The sequence below is a fragment of the Pollachius pollachius genome (genome assembly GCF_949987615.1).
Source record: "Pollachius pollachius genome assembly, chromosome: 15".
Lineage (NCBI taxonomy): Eukaryota > Metazoa > Chordata > Actinopteri > Gadiformes > Gadidae > Pollachius > Pollachius pollachius.
The window spans coordinates 13,553,596-13,575,951 of record NC_136948.1 but is presented as its reverse complement, the minus strand read 5'-3'; the positions used below and the strand labels follow the sequence as shown (position 1 = coordinate 13,575,951).

At 47.9% G+C, this 22,356-nt stretch overlaps 1 protein-coding gene across 1 annotated transcript in view; it reads right to left on the bottom strand.

Moving 5' to 3' along the window:
- The window catches only part of LOC307086928 (ryanodine receptor 3), a gene marked incomplete at both ends in the record, with an annotated part of 129,502 nt that overhangs the window by 31,301 nt on the left and 75,845 nt on the right, over window positions 1-22,356 (bottom strand). The window contains 23 exon segments of the mRNA XM_079752274.1: window positions 52-173; window positions 263-330; window positions 979-1,094; window positions 1,417-1,540; window positions 2,049-2,124; window positions 2,256-2,318; window positions 2,697-2,843; window positions 3,175-3,264; window positions 3,392-3,470; window positions 3,853-4,016; window positions 5,101-5,241; window positions 5,506-5,596; window positions 7,508-7,728; window positions 8,213-8,382; window positions 9,436-9,556; window positions 9,924-10,032; window positions 10,539-10,725; window positions 10,898-11,033; window positions 11,867-11,970; window positions 13,173-13,302; window positions 15,305-15,419; window positions 15,761-16,034; window positions 22,261-22,356. The exon segment at window positions 22,261-22,356 is cut by the window's right edge and continues 39 nt beyond it. Coding sequence (XP_079608400.1) covers window positions 52-173; window positions 263-330; window positions 979-1,094; window positions 1,417-1,540; window positions 2,049-2,124; window positions 2,256-2,318; window positions 2,697-2,843; window positions 3,175-3,264; window positions 3,392-3,470; window positions 3,853-4,016; window positions 5,101-5,241; window positions 5,506-5,596; window positions 7,508-7,728; window positions 8,213-8,382; window positions 9,436-9,556; window positions 9,924-10,032; window positions 10,539-10,725; window positions 10,898-11,033; window positions 11,867-11,970; window positions 13,173-13,302; window positions 15,305-15,419; window positions 15,761-16,034; window positions 22,261-22,356 — 2,944 coding nt within the window.

Below are 22,356 nucleotides of genomic sequence, written 5' to 3'. Positions count from 1 at the left end.
AAAGTGTGTGCTGTCAGAGCTGGGCAGAGGGGAAATGGGCGACCGGGGTACCTGGTGACCATTTCCTTCTCCTTGTTGGAGGCGTAGCCGCTGCTGCTCAGGTTCTTATTGGGCGAGGACAGGAAGTAGAGCGAGTGGTTCTTGAAATACTGGTCGATGAGAGGGAGGAGGACCTGCGAGAGGACGAAGAGGTGATGAAGGCGTGACGTCCGATTGAGTGACACGGTGTTTCCTTGTGTTTGTTGGTAGGGTTCAGACTCACTTTGGCAAAGAACTTGATCTCCTGCTCATGAGGGGACCTGTCGGTTTTTCCACTGATGGCCATGGACTCTAGAGTAAGAACGTGGTTTATAATATTTATATTAATTATTAACAACTTGGAAAATCATCTTCATCCACATTAACATGCCATTGTCATCATTATCGGCATTATTGTTCATGACATCATCATCATGACAATCATCAACACCATCGTCATCATCATCACCATCATTATCATCACCACAATCATCATCATTATCCCTTTCATCATCGTCATCCTTTTTATCATTATCCTCACTATTATCACAAGGGGCTGGACAAAATGTCGATACGGCAATATATCATCACTCTTTATCGTGCGATATGAGATACACTGGCACAAAAATATATTTATTTTTGAATACATTCATTTTTCATTTTTTACATATTTTTTAAGACGTGTAACTGAAAAACTAATGTATCCCATGAATAAAGACAGAGATACAGCACTTTATAACATATCATGATGTATCGTTAAAGGATTGTCTAACAATATATAGATTATTGCAGAATCGCTGTATCGCGATATTATGGGTTCCGTGGACCATGTGTTGCGTATCGTATTGTATCGTTAGGTAACCTGTGGTTCCCACCCCTTATTATCACTATCCCCCTTTCACAGTGTTTTTTGGGGTCCCTGGAGAGAAAACCACTTGGGGCGCTGGGGGGGCTTCCTACCCAGGTGGGCGATGAACTCCTGGGCCGAGTCCACGTACTTCAACAGCTTCTTGAGGAACTTGTATGCAAACCTCTTCTCCATCGACGACGAGTCCTGCTCCATGTCCTTCATGCCTCTGCCACGCGCACACAAACATGCGCGCACACACACACACAAGCAAACACACCCACACAAAAACAAACACACAAACAAGAATTGACATTTTGATGTTAAGGCATGAAATGTTATAATGTTGATATAATAATGTAAAAATTCGATTGAAAAGTAACTATACTATCCTAAATAAAAAAAAAAGTAGTAAAGGGGATTTTAATTGAGAAGGGAAATTGGAGTACTGGGTTTTGAGCCAAATCAATAACATGGAGCAGGAATTCTACTTTCACGGCGGGCAAGCGGGTATGAGGAGCTGCAGCAAGTCAAACGGAGGAACAATTAACCTTGTGGTGACGTAGCCATTGATCTGCAGGAAACGGAACAGATCCTGGGCCTTCTCTCGATCCCGCGCCTTCTCCTTCGCCGTCAGCGTGTCGTAGGGTACCAGCAGAGGGTGTGTTCCCCCGCCTGAACACACACACACACACACACACACACACACAGACACACACACACACACACACACACACACCCACACACAAGGCGGTCATGCTCAGTGACTGAGCATCGGTCATGGCTGATTGAATACAGCTATTTCCTGAATGTCTCTATCTGACAGCAGCGGCTTTAGTGGAATCCTTTGCTACTCTGATCTCTGAAACACACACACACACACACACACACACACACACACACACACACACACACACACACACACACACACCAACACTCACACACACACGCCATACTCAAATTCACAAAAAAACGTAATCCCCTTATACTATCAGTTCTGTGTGTGTGTGTATGTGTGCGTGTTTGTGTGTGTGTGCGTGTTTGTGTGTGCGTGTGTGTGTTTGTGTGTGGGTGCGCATGTGTGTGTGTGTGTGCATATGTCTGACTGTGTGTGTGTGTGCATATGTGCATGTGTGTGTGTGTGCGTGTGTCCCAGGTGGGATCAACCACACTGGGGAGTCACCTTTGCTTCCAAGGTCACTCTTTTTCTTCTTCGCCCAGATGTTATGATAATTCTCCGCCAGCACATCCACCATGCCCTTGGGAAACACATGCACAGTGTCACACCATCATTACCATGATTATGCATGCATGGGATAACCATAATGAACATAGCCTTAAGAGACAGATTTATAGATAACACTCATCAGCTCAATGTAGAGATAATCACCTGCAAGTCTCTGGACAGCACCACGTTGCTGGTGTCTATTGGAGTCGGGTTAAAACCGTTTGCCTGTAAATGTTCCAACCATAAAAACATATGTCCAGTAAGTGGATTATTTCACAGAATTCCTGTCAGTTCTTTTATTTGTCTTCTCGCTAGCCTCAAAGCATAATTGCCTAAGTCATATTTTGGTCAAATTGTGATATCTAACCTAACTCTACTCTCCTAACGCAGCTGATTCACTGTGCCTCACTGGCTGTATCCTAAGCCAATCAGACTGTTTCTTACATTCCATAAGCTCTATCCGCCTAAGTCATCTATTTGTCTCAGTCATTTTTTAAATACAAGATAAAACTTAAACTATGACTTAGGCAATTATGCTGTGAGGCTAACCAATACACCGTTGAGGAATATCCGGTCATTTTGGGGTGTAGTTATCGATCCAACCTGGGATGCCTGGGAGATTTTGCGCATCTTCTCACTCTCCCTCTGTTGAGACATGCTCTCTCCATCCTTGGAGCGGTCCACCACCCAGCCCATGGCCAGCATGCTCCTGAGGGTGTCTCTGATGGGCCAGCGGTAGATGTCCTTCTCCTGGGGTCAGCAGACGAGGACCGTATTATCCATCGAGCATTATATTTAAAACAATTTCAATTTGGGACATAAACTGATATCTATGTCAAAATGGTCGACAAACACCGACCATGATTGTGTTCATTTTGTGTTCCTTCTTATTGATCCATGTTAAACTGTTTCTATAATTGCTTATAGAAATCAATATATTTGTATATATTTCTATGTTCATATTTCTTATATTAATTTTTTCTAAATATTGATCGTGCAGAATCCTGAACAATCCAGCTTTTATGTCATTCTTGATCCTATTCCACACTTCTTCTATGGAGGACATTTCCGCTCACTGCACCTTCTCTGTCAGGCCCTTGTACATCCTGAGCTGGGGGTGAGTCTTGGCCTTCTCATCCACACACTCTCCATACTTCCAACCCAGCAACACCTGGAGGGGACCGAGGGGAAGGGGGTTGCAGTTTAACACTTGAACCACCAGAGGGCGTATCATGCTTTGGGATTTTACAACCAAAGGAAAAGACAGAACAACTGATGCCACAATTGTAGAGACTAACCTTTTCGGCTGACCATTTATCATGGGAATGCTCAGCATACTTGTTGGCAAAGTACTCCAGCTTGTCGGTTAGCGATATGCTAGGAAAGGTAAACGCGTGACATTTAAACCCCAAGGCTACATTAATCCATCCTAGCATGCTTGAAATTCAAGTGAGGCTCCAGCACCACAAGACATCCAATCAAACTAATAAAGTCTATCGCACTTAAAGAGGAGTTACAGTGTTGCTCTCGTCATACCAAAGGTGGATGATATACACACACACACACACACACACACATGCACTCACAAACACACAGACACACGCACATGTACTCGCACGCAAACAAACGCACACATACACACACACATACACACACACACACGCACAAACACACAGAGACACACACAGATGTACGTGCACGCAAACACACACACACACGCGCAAAACGCACACGCGCGCATGTTGTAAATGGGACTTACTTGGACGTATTGATCGGCTTTGGGTCAAAGTTGCCGTGGGCGTCGACGGAGGCGGGCTTCTCCACGTTGGTGCTGATGGAGGCATCCACGTAGTCGGGGGGGAGGGCCCCGGAGATGGCGCTGAGGCAGGGCATGGCCATCTTGAACAGCTCAGAGTCGTACTTCTATGCAGAAAATGAATGAGGTAAGTAGCAGTCCAAAATGTTCTGCGTTCCAACCCTAGATCTAGCGGTCTACATGTAAGGATACCTGCTCATCAATGACCTGTAATATCAATTAATTTGATTGGGACAAAAGCGTCTAAAAAATATATACACATTTATTTATCAGAATCAATGTGAATGAAAGGACCACATTTAAGTCCACCATTCAACACTTCTGTATGCAATTTGAGAGAGAATTTGATTTAAACAATTAAATCGAATTAAATGAACTCACTAATTTTTTATTGCGTTCTGCATCCATGGGAAACTGAAGCGCCGTTGCACGAATTGAGAGCACTGATGTGGAGAGAACGGGGGTATTGAGGGATTCCGGGGTCCCTGGGGAGACCAGGGACTAATGCAGGATCCTCTGAAGAGAGCCGGGGCCCCAAAGCACCCCAGGCTCGGATCAATGAGGGCGGAGGGGGGAGGGGGGACCGGGCTAATATTGATGTTTTCTAGCTCCCTCTCGGCACCGCCTCGCTCCCACCAATGTGCATTAAACAGATTGTGCCGCACCTAGCAGTCTTCGTTAAGAGGACATCTCAACGCCGCGTGAAGGAGAGCGCAGTCCGCTAACGTTAGCGTTGCTAGGTAGCCACGTCGCGTAGGGCTACATCGATTTGAGCCTGAACCGACGTTCACACCGTGCAAGTTGTGTCAGTGTGTCAGATAGAAATAATAATATATATTTCACTGTTGATGGTATAGTAGGAATTACATTAAAAAAAAATTCACTTAAGAAAATTGTTTCTTTTAATGGGATTACCCACTCCGATGAAGCTTTCGGGACATGGCAGTGAGAAAAAAAAGTATTCACCAGTCAAATTCAATACGATACTACGAGTTCCCATTCAAGGACAACCCCAGAAGCGAGCCCCCCACCGTTGACCTCAACCACCCTCCACACACTGTGTGATCAGTGCGGAGAACACTTCATTAAAAGTGCTCCTCATCTTCCTCTGATGGCTTGACATGCACCTCCCCCCCGCCGCCCCGATGCTGTCCCGGCCTTGTTGCTAGAGAGAAGGCATGAACCCCTCACCCTCTGGGACAGCGAATCAAACACGCCCCAGAAGATCTTCTTGGTCAGGAGCAGCTCTTCGTCCGAGGCCATGCCGTAGCTGCCCCAGCCCGAAGGCAGGCAGTAGTACTTCCAGTTCTGCTCGTAGTGATTGGTCAGCAGCTGGGAGTTGGGGGGTGGGGGGGAGAGGGCAAAGGTCAGCACATTCAGAGTCAAAGACACTCGCTGGTATTCATTTAGTAATTTGTCATTTGACACACAAAAAGAGAGAGACATACTGATCAGACATTAGTGTGAGTATGTGTGTGTGTGTGAGTGAGTGAGTGAGTGTGCTAGCGAGTGAGTGAGTGAGGTGCGTGCGTGCGTGCGAGTATGTGAGTGTGTGATTGAGTGTGTGCGCAGGCTGGCGTTCTGGAGGGGCCCTACCCTGAGAGGCATCTTGCAGTACTCGGTCAGCAAGGGCACGTCAAACACTAGCCTCCTCAGCAGCTGCTGCAGCATGGAGGGGCGGAGGTATCTGTAAGGTGACCAATACAGGGAATTAACCAATAGAGGGAGAGCAGGGTGTAGAATTGACCAATAGAGAGAGTATGATATGGAATTAACAAATAGAGAGATGGTAGGATGTGGGCGAACCAATAGGAGCATGAGGATGTGGGAGAACCAATAAAGAGAGAGTATGATTGGTAAGAACCAATAGAGAGATAGTAGGATGTAGGAGACCCAATAGAGAGACTGTAGGATGGGGGAGAACCAATAGAGACAGTAGGATGTAGGAGACCCAATCGAGAGACAGTAGGATGTAGGAGAACCAATGGAGAGACAGTGGGATGTAGGAGAACCAATAGAGAGACATTATGATGGGGAGAACCAATAGAGAGATAGTAGGATGTAGGAGAACCAATAGAGAGACAGTAGGATGTAGGAGAACCAATAGAGAGACAGTAGGATGTAGGAGAACCAATAGAGAGACAGGATGTAGGAGACCCAATAGAGAAACATTATGATGGGGAGAACCAATAGAGAGACAGTTGGATGGCTTTATGACAACAGCCTCTTCACACACAAACCAATTTGGCCTCAGTCTCGTCTGATGGCATTTAACGACGGGGCTATTTTTAGCACAATAAGAGGCCCTTGAGCGTGCTAACCTGACATTAGGAAGGGGATATAAAATATCCTCCCATGTTTCTCCCACTCCCAATGCTGTTTCTATTTTTATCTTAGCACTTCTGGAGCTTTCTCGGAAAGACGAAAAATATTTTGAGAGAAAATCCTTTGCGGGAGATGTTAACGTGTATTCCTAAAGCAGTCGCTCTACACAATGTCCGTTCAAAAAACTGACACATTCTTCAAGAACCTTGGGTTCCGGAGAAGATAGCTTTAGTATACGTGTATAAGTGTTAACGTTAACGTTCGCCGTTCACCAACAGATCCCCACCGCAGGCGACATGATCGCTCAAAGCAAACACAACGCGAAAGAAAGCGAAACGCCCTGTTCACCCAGATGAGAGCTCATCTGCTTTCAGATGACAAAGCGTTGCACAACCAGACACCCACGTGGGGGGTGTCCCTGTAGGGGGTACAGCGCGGTTGGGTTAGTCATGAGTGGGCGGTATGTTGCTCAGGAGGTAAAGCGGGTCGGCTGGTAACTGGGAGGTTGCTAGTTCGATCCCCGGATCCCCAGTGTCGAGGTTGTCCCTTAGCAAGACACCTCACACTAGCTGCTCCCGAGGAGCTGGCCGTCGCCCTGCGTGGTTGTCACCGCCGTCGGTGTGTGAATGTGTGCATGAACGGCCGAATGTTATGCAATATGTACGATTGGCTCACCGGGTAGGGCGCGTACTAGGGCTGGGTAAAAATACAGATTCATCAATGCACTGCAATTTATTTGTTCTCTATTCAATTTCGAGATTTTTTGGAAATCGATTTCCAAAAAAATAAAATAAAATATAAGAAGCATACTCAGTCATTGTAATCTAGAAGCGAGTATGCCTAAATGCAGGCCCTTTTACATTTGTCCATGTTATGATTACTTTTATGCTGCAAGTTTAGCTCAGGAACAATACTATGCAATGGTGTATTCCCTTTTTGCTAGTTTAAGCACAATGAAATGGTTAATTCATTTTGAAATGGTTAATTCTAAATAATATTTAGGTAATTTTGTCATCTGCATGTATTATTGAATCGATATCGAAGCAGTTGGATCAATATCAAATCAAGACCTAAAGAATCGAATTGAATTAAATTGTAAGGTACCTGGCAATACCCAGCCCTACGTACCCTTAAGGTACAGTCCTAATAGTCCTCCCCTCTATCTCCCATACCTTCCTGTCCATCTCACTCTATCATAAAAAAAAGAAAAGCGCTACATAAGTGCAGCCCAGTCCACGAGCGCGGGCGTCGTCGGTTCCACGGAGCTGCGTACTTGCAGACGGCCAGCAGGCACTCCTCGATGGCGTCCCGCTGGGCCTTGGTGAGCGAGCGGCCCTTGGACAGGCGGTAGACGGTGTGCAGGGTGGAGTCCACCAGGGCGGCGTAGTGCTCGGTGCCGGCGAACAGCGGGGCGCAGCGGGTGAGCAGTGGCAGCATGGCCGAGCCGATGTAGCGGTTCATGGCCAGCGCCGACTCGCTGGTCCGGAGACCCTCCTGCAGAGAGGGAGGGGGGAGGTCAGGAGGACTGGGGAGGTTGGACGCGGTGGAGCTATGGGATGCACGCGTCGCGTTGCACCCGTCAGACGTCCACGTTTCATTGGTTTGAATCAATGCAGTTGGAAGAGTAGGATATACTAGGATCTATGTAAAATTCATGACTTTTTGGGAAAAATATAATGTAGAAATAGGTTCAGCAATGTCAATGTACACATACACACACACGCACACACACAAAGGCTTATTCATTCGCTCACCTATACAGAAATCATCGATACAATCTCTTTCAAACTCATTTGACCAATGCTCCATCCTTAAAGTCGCATCTTCTGCAACTGTCACATTTGAAATTTAATAAAACACGGCAGAAGTCGTGGCTCCTATAAAACCCCGTCTATGAGGTACTGGCTGTGATAGAGAGCCAGGACCGCTGGGATCTGTAGGGGAAGGGGGTGGAGCAGGGAGGGGGGGTGCTACGCACCGCGTCCAGGAAGGCGGAGGCTCGGAGGTCTGGCAGGAAGCCCACCTCCAGCAGGTGGAGGAGGAAGCCCTGCTCCTCCACGCCGTACACCCGGTCCAGGAACAGCACCATGGGCGCTTTGTGGTCGGGCTGGAAGCAGGCCGACATGTCCGGCTCAGTGACAGACCCATCTTGGGGGGGGGGGGGGGGGGCGCGGGGGGGGGGGGGGGGGGGGTGAAAGAGAGCAGATGAGAAAACGGAACACATTATAGTAAACAGTTCTTTTGCCGGTTTATACATTTCCTGCTTTGGCATTCAGCCAGCAGTGTATCCGAGCCGCATACCAACACCGAGATGCTGAAGTGTTAATAAATGGTTGAGTTCCAACACTTAATCTCCATCAGCGCCCATCGCACCCCAACCGCATTACAACCGAGACCAACAACCGAAGAACCCTAACAACTCCTCGTCCTCGGGACCCTGTGGTCCCCAGCAGCGTGGCAGGGGGGCTGGGGGCCTGGTGGGCAGCGGGGCTCGGTTGGGCTGATAAGCTCAACCGGGGGACGGGGGACGCGCTTGGCTGGGGTTGACGGGAGGCACGGTGGGCTAGGGGGGGCAGGGGGACGGGGCTCCATTAAAGGCAGCCCTTCTGAACCACGCCGGGTCCCTTCTGATCACGGGATTCGTATGTATTCATTAGGTGAGGCACCGCGGCGTGCAGACAACAAATGCTCCCCCCCCCCCCCCCGCCCACACGCCCTCCGCCCGCGACGGAGACCACAGCCGTGGCGTCGGTGGAGCTGGCGAGCGCGGGAGGTGAATTTAAGCGTGTATATTATGGGCGTCCCGCTCTCTAATGCAGATCGATGAATAGAGCAGCACCAAATAACCGGCGCGTGAGATGATTGCTTTTATTCTGAGCGCCGGGGCCTGAAAACAAAACGGATTACAAAAAGGCGGGAGGGCTGAATAACAACAACAAAAATGGGCATGAGCGCTGGAGCTGAATGGACGACCTCGAGCCTCTGAATGTCGCAGCGTTTCGTCCTTTCAACAGCTGTTGGTGTTCACTGTTCTGAATACCTAATCCACATCGGGGGGGCGGTGGGAGTGTGATCACGCCTCCGACGAAGGGAGAAGCACGCGGCGGTTGTCGGTTGGAAACGCCTTTGGAGAAGCCTGGTAACGCAGTACAGGACGGCAGTCACACACAAACAGACAAACCCACGCGTGGGACAGGGTACCTTTGTTGACGACGGGCATCTTGAGCGGGATGCTGATGATGCCCACCAGGTCCTCGGTGGGCACCAGGGAGCGCAGGATGGCTCGTATCCGCAGAGCCTCCCCTTTGCCCTTGTTTATCAGCTGGAGGAGAACACACACACACACACACACACACACAGGGAAAAAAAAGGTAGATGGGAAAGGGGGATGTAGTGTAGACCAAGAACAACTAGGTATCGCGGTCATGGCTGTAGGCGGGGTTTGAAGATAGTGAGGATGTCACACACGTCGGACACAAGGTAACAAGTCTCAAATGTATTAAGTGTTTACTCATCCCGGAGGGGTTCTCAACCGCAGATTTTGTTTACAGTTCAATTTAGTCTCTAATTTAGTTTTTATCTCAAGAAAAAGGATGAAGTTGCGGACCTCGTGACCTCATAGCTGGCTACGGCCATGACGGTGGGTCTCCTCTCTGGGGGTCTCGGCTTTGCAGGAGGACGTTACTCACGTGCATCTCCGGGGCGCATCGGCCCAGCAGGTCGATCAGAGCCGAGTAGAAGGACATGATGGCGTTCCCCATGTGCACCACCTCCTCTTCATCCTCACCGTCCGCTGACCTGTCCAAACGTACAAGAGATCGTTGAGGGCGAACCAGGGGACCCTTCAAGGTTTGTTCAAACCAAAGATGGAGGCGGGGCGCAAATCCAGACAAAGTCAATGCAAAGATGTGAATAGAGGTGAATTTTCCACCAGAAAACTTGTGGCGCAAATTTCTCCGCAGGTCAACCCTCTTCTCACGGGATGACATTTGATATTTTCCTCGATAATTTTGCTCGATGCTTTGTGGTGACAGCCTACCAGCCTTCCCTCTCAGACTTGACTACAACATGGAGGAGAAAGTGAATGTTGCCGTTTGTGGACTCCCGGAGCTCAATATACTATAATATATAATGCCAAGGCCAAAAGCTGTGTGTGTCTCCTGATAATATTATGAACCCATTAACGATGGTGCTGGGTTCTCCAACGTCTCTTGTACTTCCTGCACAAGTAAAGACTCGTAGTGCTGTTAATCAAGGCTATGGTTGGATTGAATGGGTTTCCAAAGACTGGGCCCTGGTCTTACGCATCAGAGCTGATCCCATGCACCGAGCCGGGCAGGTCCAGGGCGGGGGTCTCGGAGATCTTGATGGCCTCCTTCATGGCGGCCAGCAGGCCATTGCCCCCCTCCCCCCGCAGGGCGGGGCCGAAGCACTCGGGCCGTCGGATCAGCAGCTTCACCACCACGTTGGAGTTCTCCTCCACACTCTCGCCTGGGGCGTGCGCAGACGTGGAGACACACACACACACACAAACACACAGTCACAGTTACGTACATGCATTGTTTGGCACATAATGCAGTAAACAATTATGTCAAGAGACTCGCATTTCCTTCCGGATAGACCACAAGGTCGTTGCTCGGAGGTCAAGGGTCCGAGTGTTTACCGTTGACGAAGACGGCGAATCGCAGGAAGGACAGGTAGCGCTCCCCCTCGATGGGGTTCCAGCCGATGTCTGGGTATCCCTTAGCCAGCAGCATGGGACAGCTCTGCAGACCGCACCCGGCCAGGTAGGTGACCACCTGGGGAGAGTACAGGATACAGAATAATAACAGTGATAACAGAGCCTAATGGACGCCTCCACTTTGGATTCACCGGGGAATAGGGATAGTGTAGGTAGGCTAGCTATCATGTTGGCAGTAATGGTTTTTGGGTGATCTTTCAGTAATTAATCTTGAAAGGATTTGCCTTTTTGGGAAGGTATTGTTGTGATTGAAACAGCTTCAGTGTTTCTCATAGGAGACGTGGCAAAACAAAGCTTTTATTAGCCCAGGCTACAGTACATTTGTTGATTTAGGATTTTACAGAACTGAAAGAACTCTCAAAGAGTATAGCCAACCAAACATCCCATGATGCACTCTGATGCACAATGCCTATGGTCCTATTTTCTATACATGTAGCAATTTAAATGATAAGATAGATGAGGACAAAGGAGAAAAAGCTAAAAAACAAGCAAAATATCATTAGATATCCCATCCAAACATTTAAAAGCACACCAAAGAAGGGGTAGAGAGAGAGAAGTGAGAAGAGAAAGGAGAGTTTTCTGTAACGCTTCAGTGGGAGGAGAGGTGGAGGGGGAGGGAGCTCCAGAGGGAGGGGATGGATCCAACACCATCCAGCTCTCCATTAGGACCTTCACAGGTCTCCACAGGACATACAGCTCAATGTTACCACTACAGCCAATCGCTACTTGGAATCCTAGTCAGAGTCAAACAGTGTAGGGAACACAGACAGACAGAGACAGAGACAGAGAGAGCAAGAGAGCAAGAGAGAGAGAGTAAGAGAGAGAGAAAAGGAGAGAGAAAGAGAGAGAGAGTAAGAGAGAGTGCTTGGTTTTAATTCGACTGCACTGCACCTTGTCCAGATCGGGCTCCTCCAGGGCGAGGGCCAGACCATTGTTGTCCATGACAGACGAGGCGGCGACGTCCAGGGGAGTAGAGCCCCGCATGGAGGGGGAGGCTGCAACACACATACACGTATAGATACACACAAACACCAGCACACACACGAGCACACAAACACCCACACAAGCACACAAACACCCACACGAGCACACAAACACCCACACGAGCACACAAACACCCACACGAAAACACACATACACAAGCACACACACACACAAACAAAGTTAGGTGATAAGTGTTGAGTGTTTCCAGATTTAAATGTTTCCATCGTAATCTTCATCACAGTCAGTTACTGTATGCTTGTCATTAAGGTTGCTCAGTGGCTGCTTAGTATTCCATGAGCACACACACAGACGCACGCAGGCATGTTTTATACTACCAACCAGAAGGGGGCACTATTTCCTTATCCTACTGGGATGTTCATAAATGAGCAACTGTCAAAATAAAATATATAATAAAGAATCTATTTAATAACAATTGTATCTATATCTATGTATAGAAGTAAGTATACGTATATATTGTATAACTATAGAAGTCTTTAGACACACAAACAGACATATGTATGTTTGTGTGTGTTGTGTCTGTTTCTATCAGCCATTGGTCTCCTATCTCATTGGTTTACCAGTGACGACACAACTTCCAATAAAAGAGATGACTCACTCTTGCTCATTCCCTTTTCTAATGGATTCCAATGAAACACTTTCCGATCCTTTACTTAAATGTACCCCCAGCGAAAAGCTTCACTGACACACGCGGACAAACACGCGCATTAGCGCACACTCCCAGGTGTTGGGCTAATAAATGTAGCCCCACAGCTCAAGAACCGGTCCTTCGGGCCCAGTGGGACACATTCGTAACCCACATTAATGAGTGCTGTCAGGGTGCTTAGAATCCCTTCCTCCTCCCTCTTTCATTCTCCCTGCAGCTAATTTCCCAGGTAGGCACCCCGAGACCTTTGAAATAGCATTTGAAATAGCGCGAGAGCCTCACAAAGGAGGCCGGCTCGACCCACAACAGCAGCAGCAGGCAAACAAACACTAGCAGATGAAGGCTGTGGTTCGAGTGTTTAGAATCAATGTATTGGTCTCTATGTCTATGGTCCCGCCACCCGCTCGAGAGGCGTTGGGTGGGGGACTGGGGGTGTTGAGGTGAGGTCAGTGGTGGTCTCCGGGCCCTGGTGTGTTACTCGTGCTAATTGTAGTGAGAGAGGGAAGGGAGGACGTGGAGGAGGCCATGGGGGCTCAGGGAAATACCCACCCAGGCCCACGCTGCTGTTCTCCAGCAGGTAGCTCAGGTGATCGAACATGGCCTTCTGGTTCTGCCGGCTGATCCGACAGAAGTAGCAGAGGAAGCGGCAGCAGCTGGCCACCATCTTGGGGAAGGCGATCTCCTGCAGAGACCCACACACACACAGAGACAGAGACAGAGACAGAGACAGAGACAGAGACGAGGGATTGTGAGAAAGAGTTTCCTTGACGCACAATGTTGTTGGTAAAAAGCACATTTTTTACTTAAAAACAAACAATAGCACAACAGTCAATTCACTTGCACAACTCGAGCCTCCCCCAATCTAGAACTCTGGCCCTCTTAAGGAGCGCCAGAATGGGTGTGGCTCAATTAACCTATGAGCCACAGCTGCAGACTATTACGGCTAACAGCCGGACAGGAACATGTGCATCTTTTAAAACATGGTTTAACCCAGTGAAGATGCCATTCACATCTTCACATTACCTTCCCCCTCTTTTAAGCTTGCAAACAGTTTCAAGCGCAGTAGATAAAAGAGGTAAAATATTGTGTGGTAAGTCATTTGTGCTAAATAAACAGTTCAAAAAGACTCTCAGGTGACCTCCAATCTTCATTCCAAGATCTCTCCTTCTTGGCCAAACACTGCACTCTTCACAGTAAACAGCCCAGCTCTGAGACTTCCTCCATCCAGACCTCCAGACCACCTGCAAAATCCGCTCAGGCCTCTGCAGTACCAGCAGATAACTTGGCCTCCGAGCACTGGCCCTTTCCCTGGGCCGCAGACTGGTCCACCACTGGATCTCATCAGGAAGTCCTCAGCCGTTGCTGTCCTCCGCCACTGCTGTTCTGTCAAGGCTTGGCGATAGCTCCCCACAAGGCTCACGTCAGCAACAAGGGGTTCCCAAGCTATTCCGCCTTCAGGCTCTGGCCAACCCCACAGGACAGCAGTTCAACTCCACCAGTGATCTCTTCTCCTAGCAGGTCTCTTTGTCTACCTGCTCACCTTTCACTGCGGTCCACCTTGAAGCTCCTTGAACAATGTTTATCGAAATGTGGGTCCCCTCCACTCGGCTAGAGGACTCATCCCACCACTGCCACCAAATGTGAGAGAGTTTCCTTGACGCACAATGTTGTTGGTAAAAAGCACATTTTTAACTTAAAACAAACAATAGCACAACAGTCAATTTACTTGCACAACTCGAGCCTCCCCCAATCTAGAACTCTGGCCCTCTTAAGGAGCACCAGAATGGGTGTGGCTCAATTAACCTATGAGCCACAGCTGCAGACTATTACGGCTAACAGCCGGACAGGAACATGTGCATCTTTTAAAACATGGTTTAACCCAGTGAAGATGCCATTCACATCTTCACAGGGATGGAGGGAAAGTTGGGTAGAAAAACATTAGAAGAAAACTAGGGAAAGATAGAAAGAAGGAAGGAAGGGAAGAAAGGAATGAGATACAAATACAGAAAGAGAGAAAGAAGGAAGGAAGGAAGAAGAAAGGGAAGAAAGAAAGGAAAGAACGAGATACAAATACAGAAAGAGAGAAAGACCTGGAGAATGAAAGAAGGAGGAGGGAAGGAATAAAATAAAGAAAGCAACGAAGAGAAAGCAATAGAGAGCGAAAGATAAAAGGAAAGAAAAGAATGACAGTAACACAAAGGACATTGCTAAAGATCCAGCGTACGGCGATGTTGTTTTACAATTCAAGGGGACACAGAGTTCAGGCGAATGCCTGTTTATCTTCCTCCAGGCTGGTTGCTATAAATTCCCCTCGTCCGTCCACACGCTGTCTTTCTTAATTAGTGTCTGAAGGGACTGACACCGCCACACACACAAACAGCCCCCGCTCCGCCCTCTCTCCCCACCATCCAGGTTTCTGCAACCCGGACACACAGAGGAAGACCTCCGGGGACCCTCGTCTTCATTAGAGGACTCTCGCCCGGGAGGTACAGAGCTCCGCATGCGGAGGATTATCACGCAGACGGAAAAAAAAAAACGAAACTCAAGAGATCTGGGACACTGGAAAAAGCTTCTCTAGGGAGCGAATGATGTACTGTGCATGCATTTATTCCATTCATGAAGGCAGAGAAGCCTGTTCCTCGGCCAATCGGCAGGGGAGAACAGTTGGTGGGCGGAGCTACCTGTGACTTGTCTCCTCCCAGCACGTTGACCATGACCTCCATGACGGTCTCGTGCATCCCCAGCACCCTCATCAGGTTGGGGTGTTGGTAGAAGACCTTGTTGTTCATGATGTCACTGCGGGCAAAAGACAAAGACGGATGCGACTGTCAACACAACACACAAGGTCAACAAATGTGTTAAAGGTTGGCGCAATATCAATTCATTCAAAGTCTGATGTTTCTGTTCAGGTGTGCTGACATATGACCAGTTGATCCATTAACAAATGAACAAAGTTTTGTCTATCCATCAACGTTTTTCATCCAATACACAAAAATCAAAACTTTGAAAAATTAAAACACTTTTGAATCACCCCGATCCGATTTTCAGCAGCAGCAGCAACTAGCCCTGAAACCAAACAAAGAACCATCCGGCCGAGTCATAAACCTGGAGAGAACCGGCACGGAAGCGGCCCGTACCCGAGTCCGTCGATCATGAGCTTCTCCTCCTCCTTGCCCATGCGCACGGACAGCAGCGAGCGGATCTGGCCCAGCGACGCCAGCAGGTTGATGGTGTCCTGCACCGACACGCCGCTGATGGTGTAGCTCTTGCGCATGGCGCCCAGCAGCTCGCCGATGCTGTCGTACTGCCGCCGCAGCAGGCTGAACATCTTACGTACCAGCTCTGGGTCCTGGATCTGACACTCCTGGGCCCAGCACACCATGGTCTGGGAGATGAGCTCCTTCAGGTTGGCTGAGGAACAGAGTCAGAGGACCACAGTCAGGGAACCACAGGGAGGGAAACAAAGGGAGGGTACCAAAGTCAGAGAACCACAGTCAAAGAACCACAGTGAGGGAAAAACAGAGGGAACCAAAGTCAGAGAACCACAGTCAGAGAACCACAGTGAGGGAAAAACAGAGAGGGAACCAAAGTCAGAGAACCACAGTCAATTCAATTCCTATGTCTTTCCAGTACTTTCTGCTGTGACACCAACAATTCCTGTCTCGGATTAACAACATAAATACATCAATAAATAACATATATATTTATATCTAAAAGAGTAATAGACCAAGAGTGGGGGGGTCATGAGGAAGAGGAGCGCATGATATGGATTGTCAGAAGGGACTGGAGGAAGGGAACCAACAGAAGGGGAACCACAGTCAGCACACCCAGATAGGTGTTTAATGGGTGTATCAGTTGTCGCTGGTGAACAACAGCCAAGCTGCTGCTGGGCTGATACAACAGCTTTACTTACGGAGCTCATCTTCTATGCATGCAATTCAGTGGGATGGAAATGGAGACGTTTGAAAATAGGAAGAAAAAACACTAATAGAGGAAATACTGTTGTTTTTGTCTCTTCAGTAATGTTGTAATATTTTCTAGTAATAAGTGCCATAATCCCCTGGTGGATTTGACAGGGTTAGCAACATGATTATATTATTCTCTGTATTGTTTTGCAAGTGAAAGCAGTTGCACCATCGTTATGGTCCATCTAGGCAAACACCCCAAAATTGCCCCCAATTAATCATCTTAATGAGAAACCTTAATCCATTATATTTATTTCTTTATATTTCTTTATTTTCGTTGTATTGCTAAGCACCTTGTATTGCAATTGAGCAAAAAAGGCGCTATGTAAATAAAGTTTGAATGACGATTGATTGATTAATGGATCAGAGTTACTGACTTGATACCTCCCCATCTTTACTCTTCCTAAAGATGAAACTTTCCAAAGTTGAAACTCTATATGTATTAACCGCAAAGTCTATTTCCCCTCAGTCGTAACATTGGCCCGCTGAACACAATGAACCCAAGGCTCTCTGCTTCCAAGTGCAGCAGTGACTGCAGTATTGTGGATCTTCTGGTGTAGAGATGGTTGAATCCATTCCAAACGCAATGACTTGAATACTCTATGAGGTCAAGCTGTCTTGAACCTTTATTTTTCCACGTGGGCATGTTGCCTTGACAATGTGTAATGATATAATCTCAATCAATATAATGAAACATTCTCTGAGTTGTACGATGCAGATACCCATTGTGCTCCACAATATTGCGAACGTATGACATCTTATGATGACATAATTGAAAACACAATTACCATAGGATAAGATGTCAGAGGTAGACCGGCCTTCTGAGAGCTCCCTCCATTATCATGTCGTGTTTTATAGCTTTGCCTTTCAACAAGATAACATCTGCAGAGGTGACACTTACTGGTGTAGCCTCAATCTATAGGCCATTTCACACTCATTGCCACCTGTCAGGCACATATACTCACACACACACACGCATGCGTGCAAATACACGTACACACACACACACTTGCACCCGCACAAACACGCTCACACACACCCACACATGCCAACAAACAGTTACTAGATCGCAGTTGAACGTTCCTGTTGACTGAGTACTACCAGTACAACTCATCTTTAAAGCCTATTAAAAACACACTATGTATTTCAAAAACGCACTCAGCGATGCAATAAAAGCGAGCTTTGAAAATAACTTAACAAGGAGCTCCTTAAAGGCATTGAAGAGGAGCCAAACCTAAAGCCGGCTCGCTCATTTCATTCATCTCTGCATCCCCGCCTCAGAATGGGAGCTAATGATTTGTATGTGAACAATGAGCCATTGTCCCGCGACAGAAAACACACACGCTCCTAGGAGCTCATTCAAGAGGAAAAAGGCACTTGTGCATCTTCAGTGGAGCGGAGGAAAGACGAACACTCTGGCATCGGAAAAAAAGAAGAGGAAAGGGAAAAAAAAATGACTATCTGGGTATTAATAGCAGCGTACGGTATTCTGCTTCTGCAGTTAAACGGAGACATTTCTTTGGACAGCTCATATGTGGGTTACCCTTAAGGCTTCGTTAAACCTGGATCGATAGACTGCCTGACTGTGTGTGTGTGTGGGTGTGTGTGTGTGTGTGTCTGATGTGTGTGTATACCGGAGTGTCTGTGTAAGAAGAACAGTAGGAGCCCTCGTGAAGAGTGAGACACATCAATTTGAAGAGGCAGAGCCATACCATTGATTTCCCTGTTGACTTCAAAGTGCCCCAGTTTGCGCCCCCTGGTGTCTGCCTATGTGACCACATGTGTTGATGGGAACTCTTCGAAGGATCTGGTCCTTAGGGAGTGTTCAATCAACACAAGCCAAGTCTGTGTATAATTGTGAGGCGCAAGCACGTGGGTGATACAGTACAATATAGGTAGAGATAAAAAGAGAGAGAGAGAGAGAGAGAGAGAGGGGTTATTGATCCTGCTGCTCAGGAGTCACAGGTAGACAGGCGACGACACACACACATACACACAACCTCCCCCCCCCCAAACACACACACACATGCACAGACACACACACACACACACAGACACACACACACACACACACACACACACGCACTCACACATGCCCACATATCTTTGAATGATTTCCCCCACTAACGTCATACGCTCCGGCAAATCTTGAGGTTAAAAGATCAGTCTCTAGCAATACACGCTATACCCCTTTATCAGCGGTGCGTGACAATCTATTGCTCCGCTCGTATCTGGTATCGCACATTAACCATGCTGCCTTTGAGTAATGGCAATGGCCATGGTGCCTATTGTATCTTTGAGGGTTCCTGGGGTCCCAGAAGACGTACTGGAAAGGAAACGCTTCTTCCAAGGCATGATGAATAATCTTGGCATTAATCTGGGCAGGCTCATCTCCGGGCGGAGCCGTGCTAGCAGTAAATAACAGCCTGACAATAGCTGCCCATTGGCTGCTGTTATAGCCCCAATTAGCCAAGGAAAGGAAAGTGCCAAGGTACATGATGAAATGAACACACTGGAACGTGAAGGACACACACAACCGCAACGGCACACGCGTGCACACATAGCCAAGCGCAGACGCACACACACACAGAAACAGAGGAGGCGATCGCTCCGATAAATCCATCCCTCCAATAAATCAATTGAAAAACTTGGAATCAAAAACACCTCTGGTGGAATCATCAGCGAGAACAGGAGTGGATGTGATACAACCGAAGCCTTGGCTGCCAGCACCGACCGAGCCTCCAATCAATCAGCCCTCACCCAGCATCACCCAGCCAGCCGGCAGTCTCTCACAGAGGGAGAGGGCTGCCCCCCCCCCGAGGGTGCTCTCATAACGTGTGATGAGGTCTGTGGCTTGGGGGGTCTCACTGAAGCTCCCTCCTCTCTTTGTGGAGAGATTGCCTTTCTGCTGCCCCCCTCCCCGCCCCTCTTCCAGTATGCACCTCAGCCATCAGAATGCACACCTGAAAATGGTCTCCTGCTATACCTGCCGCCCGCGTCGCTCGCCTCCAAGAAGGGAACAAAAAACAATAAGACAGTGGAGAGAGATGGGATGATGTGTGGATTCAGTTTGGCGGCAGAGAGGTATTTTTGGCATGCCTTTGAGTGCCATTTTGAAAAAGGTGAGTTTTTTCGATTGAGCACTTTTCTAAATGGTGCATCTAAACACCACTCTGTCTGTCATGGTCATCGAATGGCCGCTTATGCTTGCGACTGGTCTCTGGTCACATTGTGTGTGTGGAGGACAGAGGTGGTCTGCGGCGCATAAATTGCAGTCGCCATCTAAACTCGAGGTCAGGAGAAGGTAGGGCCTGCCTTGGCGACAAACAACATTTCATTTGTATATCGGTAGCATAATAACGTAATTACCTAAATACTATTTTGGCAGAATTGTGATATCTAATCCATCTCTACTCTCCTAACGCCGCTGATTCACAGTGCCTCATTGGCTATATCCTCAGCCAATCAGAGTGCTTTTTACATTCCATAATCACCTTTTTGATGCTAAATACAAGATGAACCTTAAAACATGACTTCGGCCATTATGCCATGAGGCTAATGATATGCGGATCAATTACATCCGTCCTGGCGCTCGCGGTGAGCGGCACTTGAGCGTGAACCAAGCGGCGTCTGGCCGCATCATCTCGGCGTTATCGCCAGCTGTTTGTTAATGAGAATCTCCTCTCTGGTTCAACCGGGTGTGTGTGTGTGCCGCCGCGCGTGTGTTCCCCGGGGGCCCCGGGGCCCGGGTCTAATCAGGTGGAGAATCTGGAGGGTCTAGCCTCGGTGCTTATTGCGCGCCGCTCTCTCCCATCAGCCTGACCTGGAACATGCCTCCTCGGCCGTGTCTCACAGTGGCGCCAGCACACACACACACACACACACGCGCTACCCTCGCATTTTGATATTGAAATTGAAAACAGATATTAAAATGGAAAAAGGAACTGAACGGCGTGACATGACATGCGAGCGGCGCAGCACTGCTAGAGAATAAGGGCGCACTCACACTAGGCCATCTGTACTGTGCCCAAGTCCGTTTCACACCTGTACCGTGCTCAAGTACGATTGACCCCCCTAGTCGTATTAAACAAAGACGGTGAAAGATGGTGTGATCTACGAGAGAGACGCAGAGGAACTGTCCTTACAAGGCTTTTGTCGGGATAAAAAACAAGAAGTCAGCAAAATAAAGAATATGTTGAGGTTTTTGCACTTGTAAATAGTTAGTCGCGTTTGTAGCCTACACTCGGACGTGAACTTATTCTTGCATTCGGGTGTCTTCATTCATAAAAAAATAAAAACATTCGGGAGTGTGCAAATTATTCTAAAGAGGTCTAGACTCCGTGGGCAGCCCCGCCTTCTCCAGTGAACAAAGAAAGCCCTCGCCATGACGAACGGGGTATTTTTGATAAAAACTGAAAAAACTCAACTTTCCTATCGCACCAACGTGAACCGCAGCCCGCTAGCCATCATGTTTATTGTTTAATGGGAAAGAAGGGTCGCATGTACTATACGTCATCCAGCTCAGTTTGCGTAGCCGTGCGTGTGCGTGTGTCGGCTCATTAGCATCTGTACCGTGGCCTAAGCACACCTCTCCCAAGTGTGCTCAGGCCAAGGAATTGAAGTGGACTTGAGTACGGTTGGCGTGCTCACACTAGCCAAACGATCTAGACTTCAGCATGGTACAGGTGTGAAACAGACTTGGGCACGGTATAGATGGCCTATTGTGAGTGCGCCCTAAGAGAGAGAGAGAGAGACAGAGACAGAGAGAGAGAGAGAGAGAGAGAGAGAGAGAGAGAGAGAGAGAGAGAGAGAGAGAGAGAGAGAGAGGGAGGGAGAGAGAGAGAGAGAGAGAGAGAGAGAGAGATAGATAGATAGATAGATAGATAGATAGATAGATAGATAGATAGATAGATAGATAGATAGATAGATAGAGAGAGAGAGAGATAGAGAGAGAGAGAGAGAGAGAGAGAGAGAGAGAGAGAGAGAGAGAGAGAGAAAGAGTGGCACAGAAGTAGGCAGATATTTGCTTTTTCTAACCCTTTTGATAAAAAGAGAGAGACAGACACAGAGAGAGAGAGAGAGAGAGAGAGAGATAGAGAGAGAGAGAGAGAGAGAGGATCAGAGAGAGAGAGAAAGAGAGAGAGATAGAAAGTGAGACAGAGACAGAGGAGGCCAGTGAAAGGGCTTCAACTGCCAACAAGTAGTGAAGGATAACAGGGGATGAGGAGGAGAATAGGTGGCGATGAGGGCAGCTTTCTCTCAGAGAGCAGAAATTGCCAGACGTCTCCCAGAAGGGTCTGGGATTACCACTTCAACACGACCCAGCGCTGCTACATTCGCTAGCCCAGCTTCAGTACAACTATGAACGCTTTCACTGCTGTGTTAAGGGAATCAGAAAACATAACTAATCATAGTATCCCTGGGGACAAATTAGAGCTAATTTCCCAGCAGGTCAGGTTAAGAGGAAAAAAGAAAGACGGGTATTAAAATAAATGTTTTGGTTATTAGCTTTCATTTAATTTCCACGCCGTATTCTAAGGTGTTTATCCTTAGTATTAATAAGCATGCATAATGCACACACTATTACTCAGAAACATACACGCACATACATTTCAAGGATAGCTAACAGTAGCACTAGCATGAATTCTAAGCCATTATCGGCAGCTCCTTACATGGTGCCGTTTCCTGCATCTCTGCCGGCTCCTTCTCTGCCTTCTGCTGCTGCCCTTTGATTTTCTGAACGAGGGCCAGAAGGCGACCTTTAATGG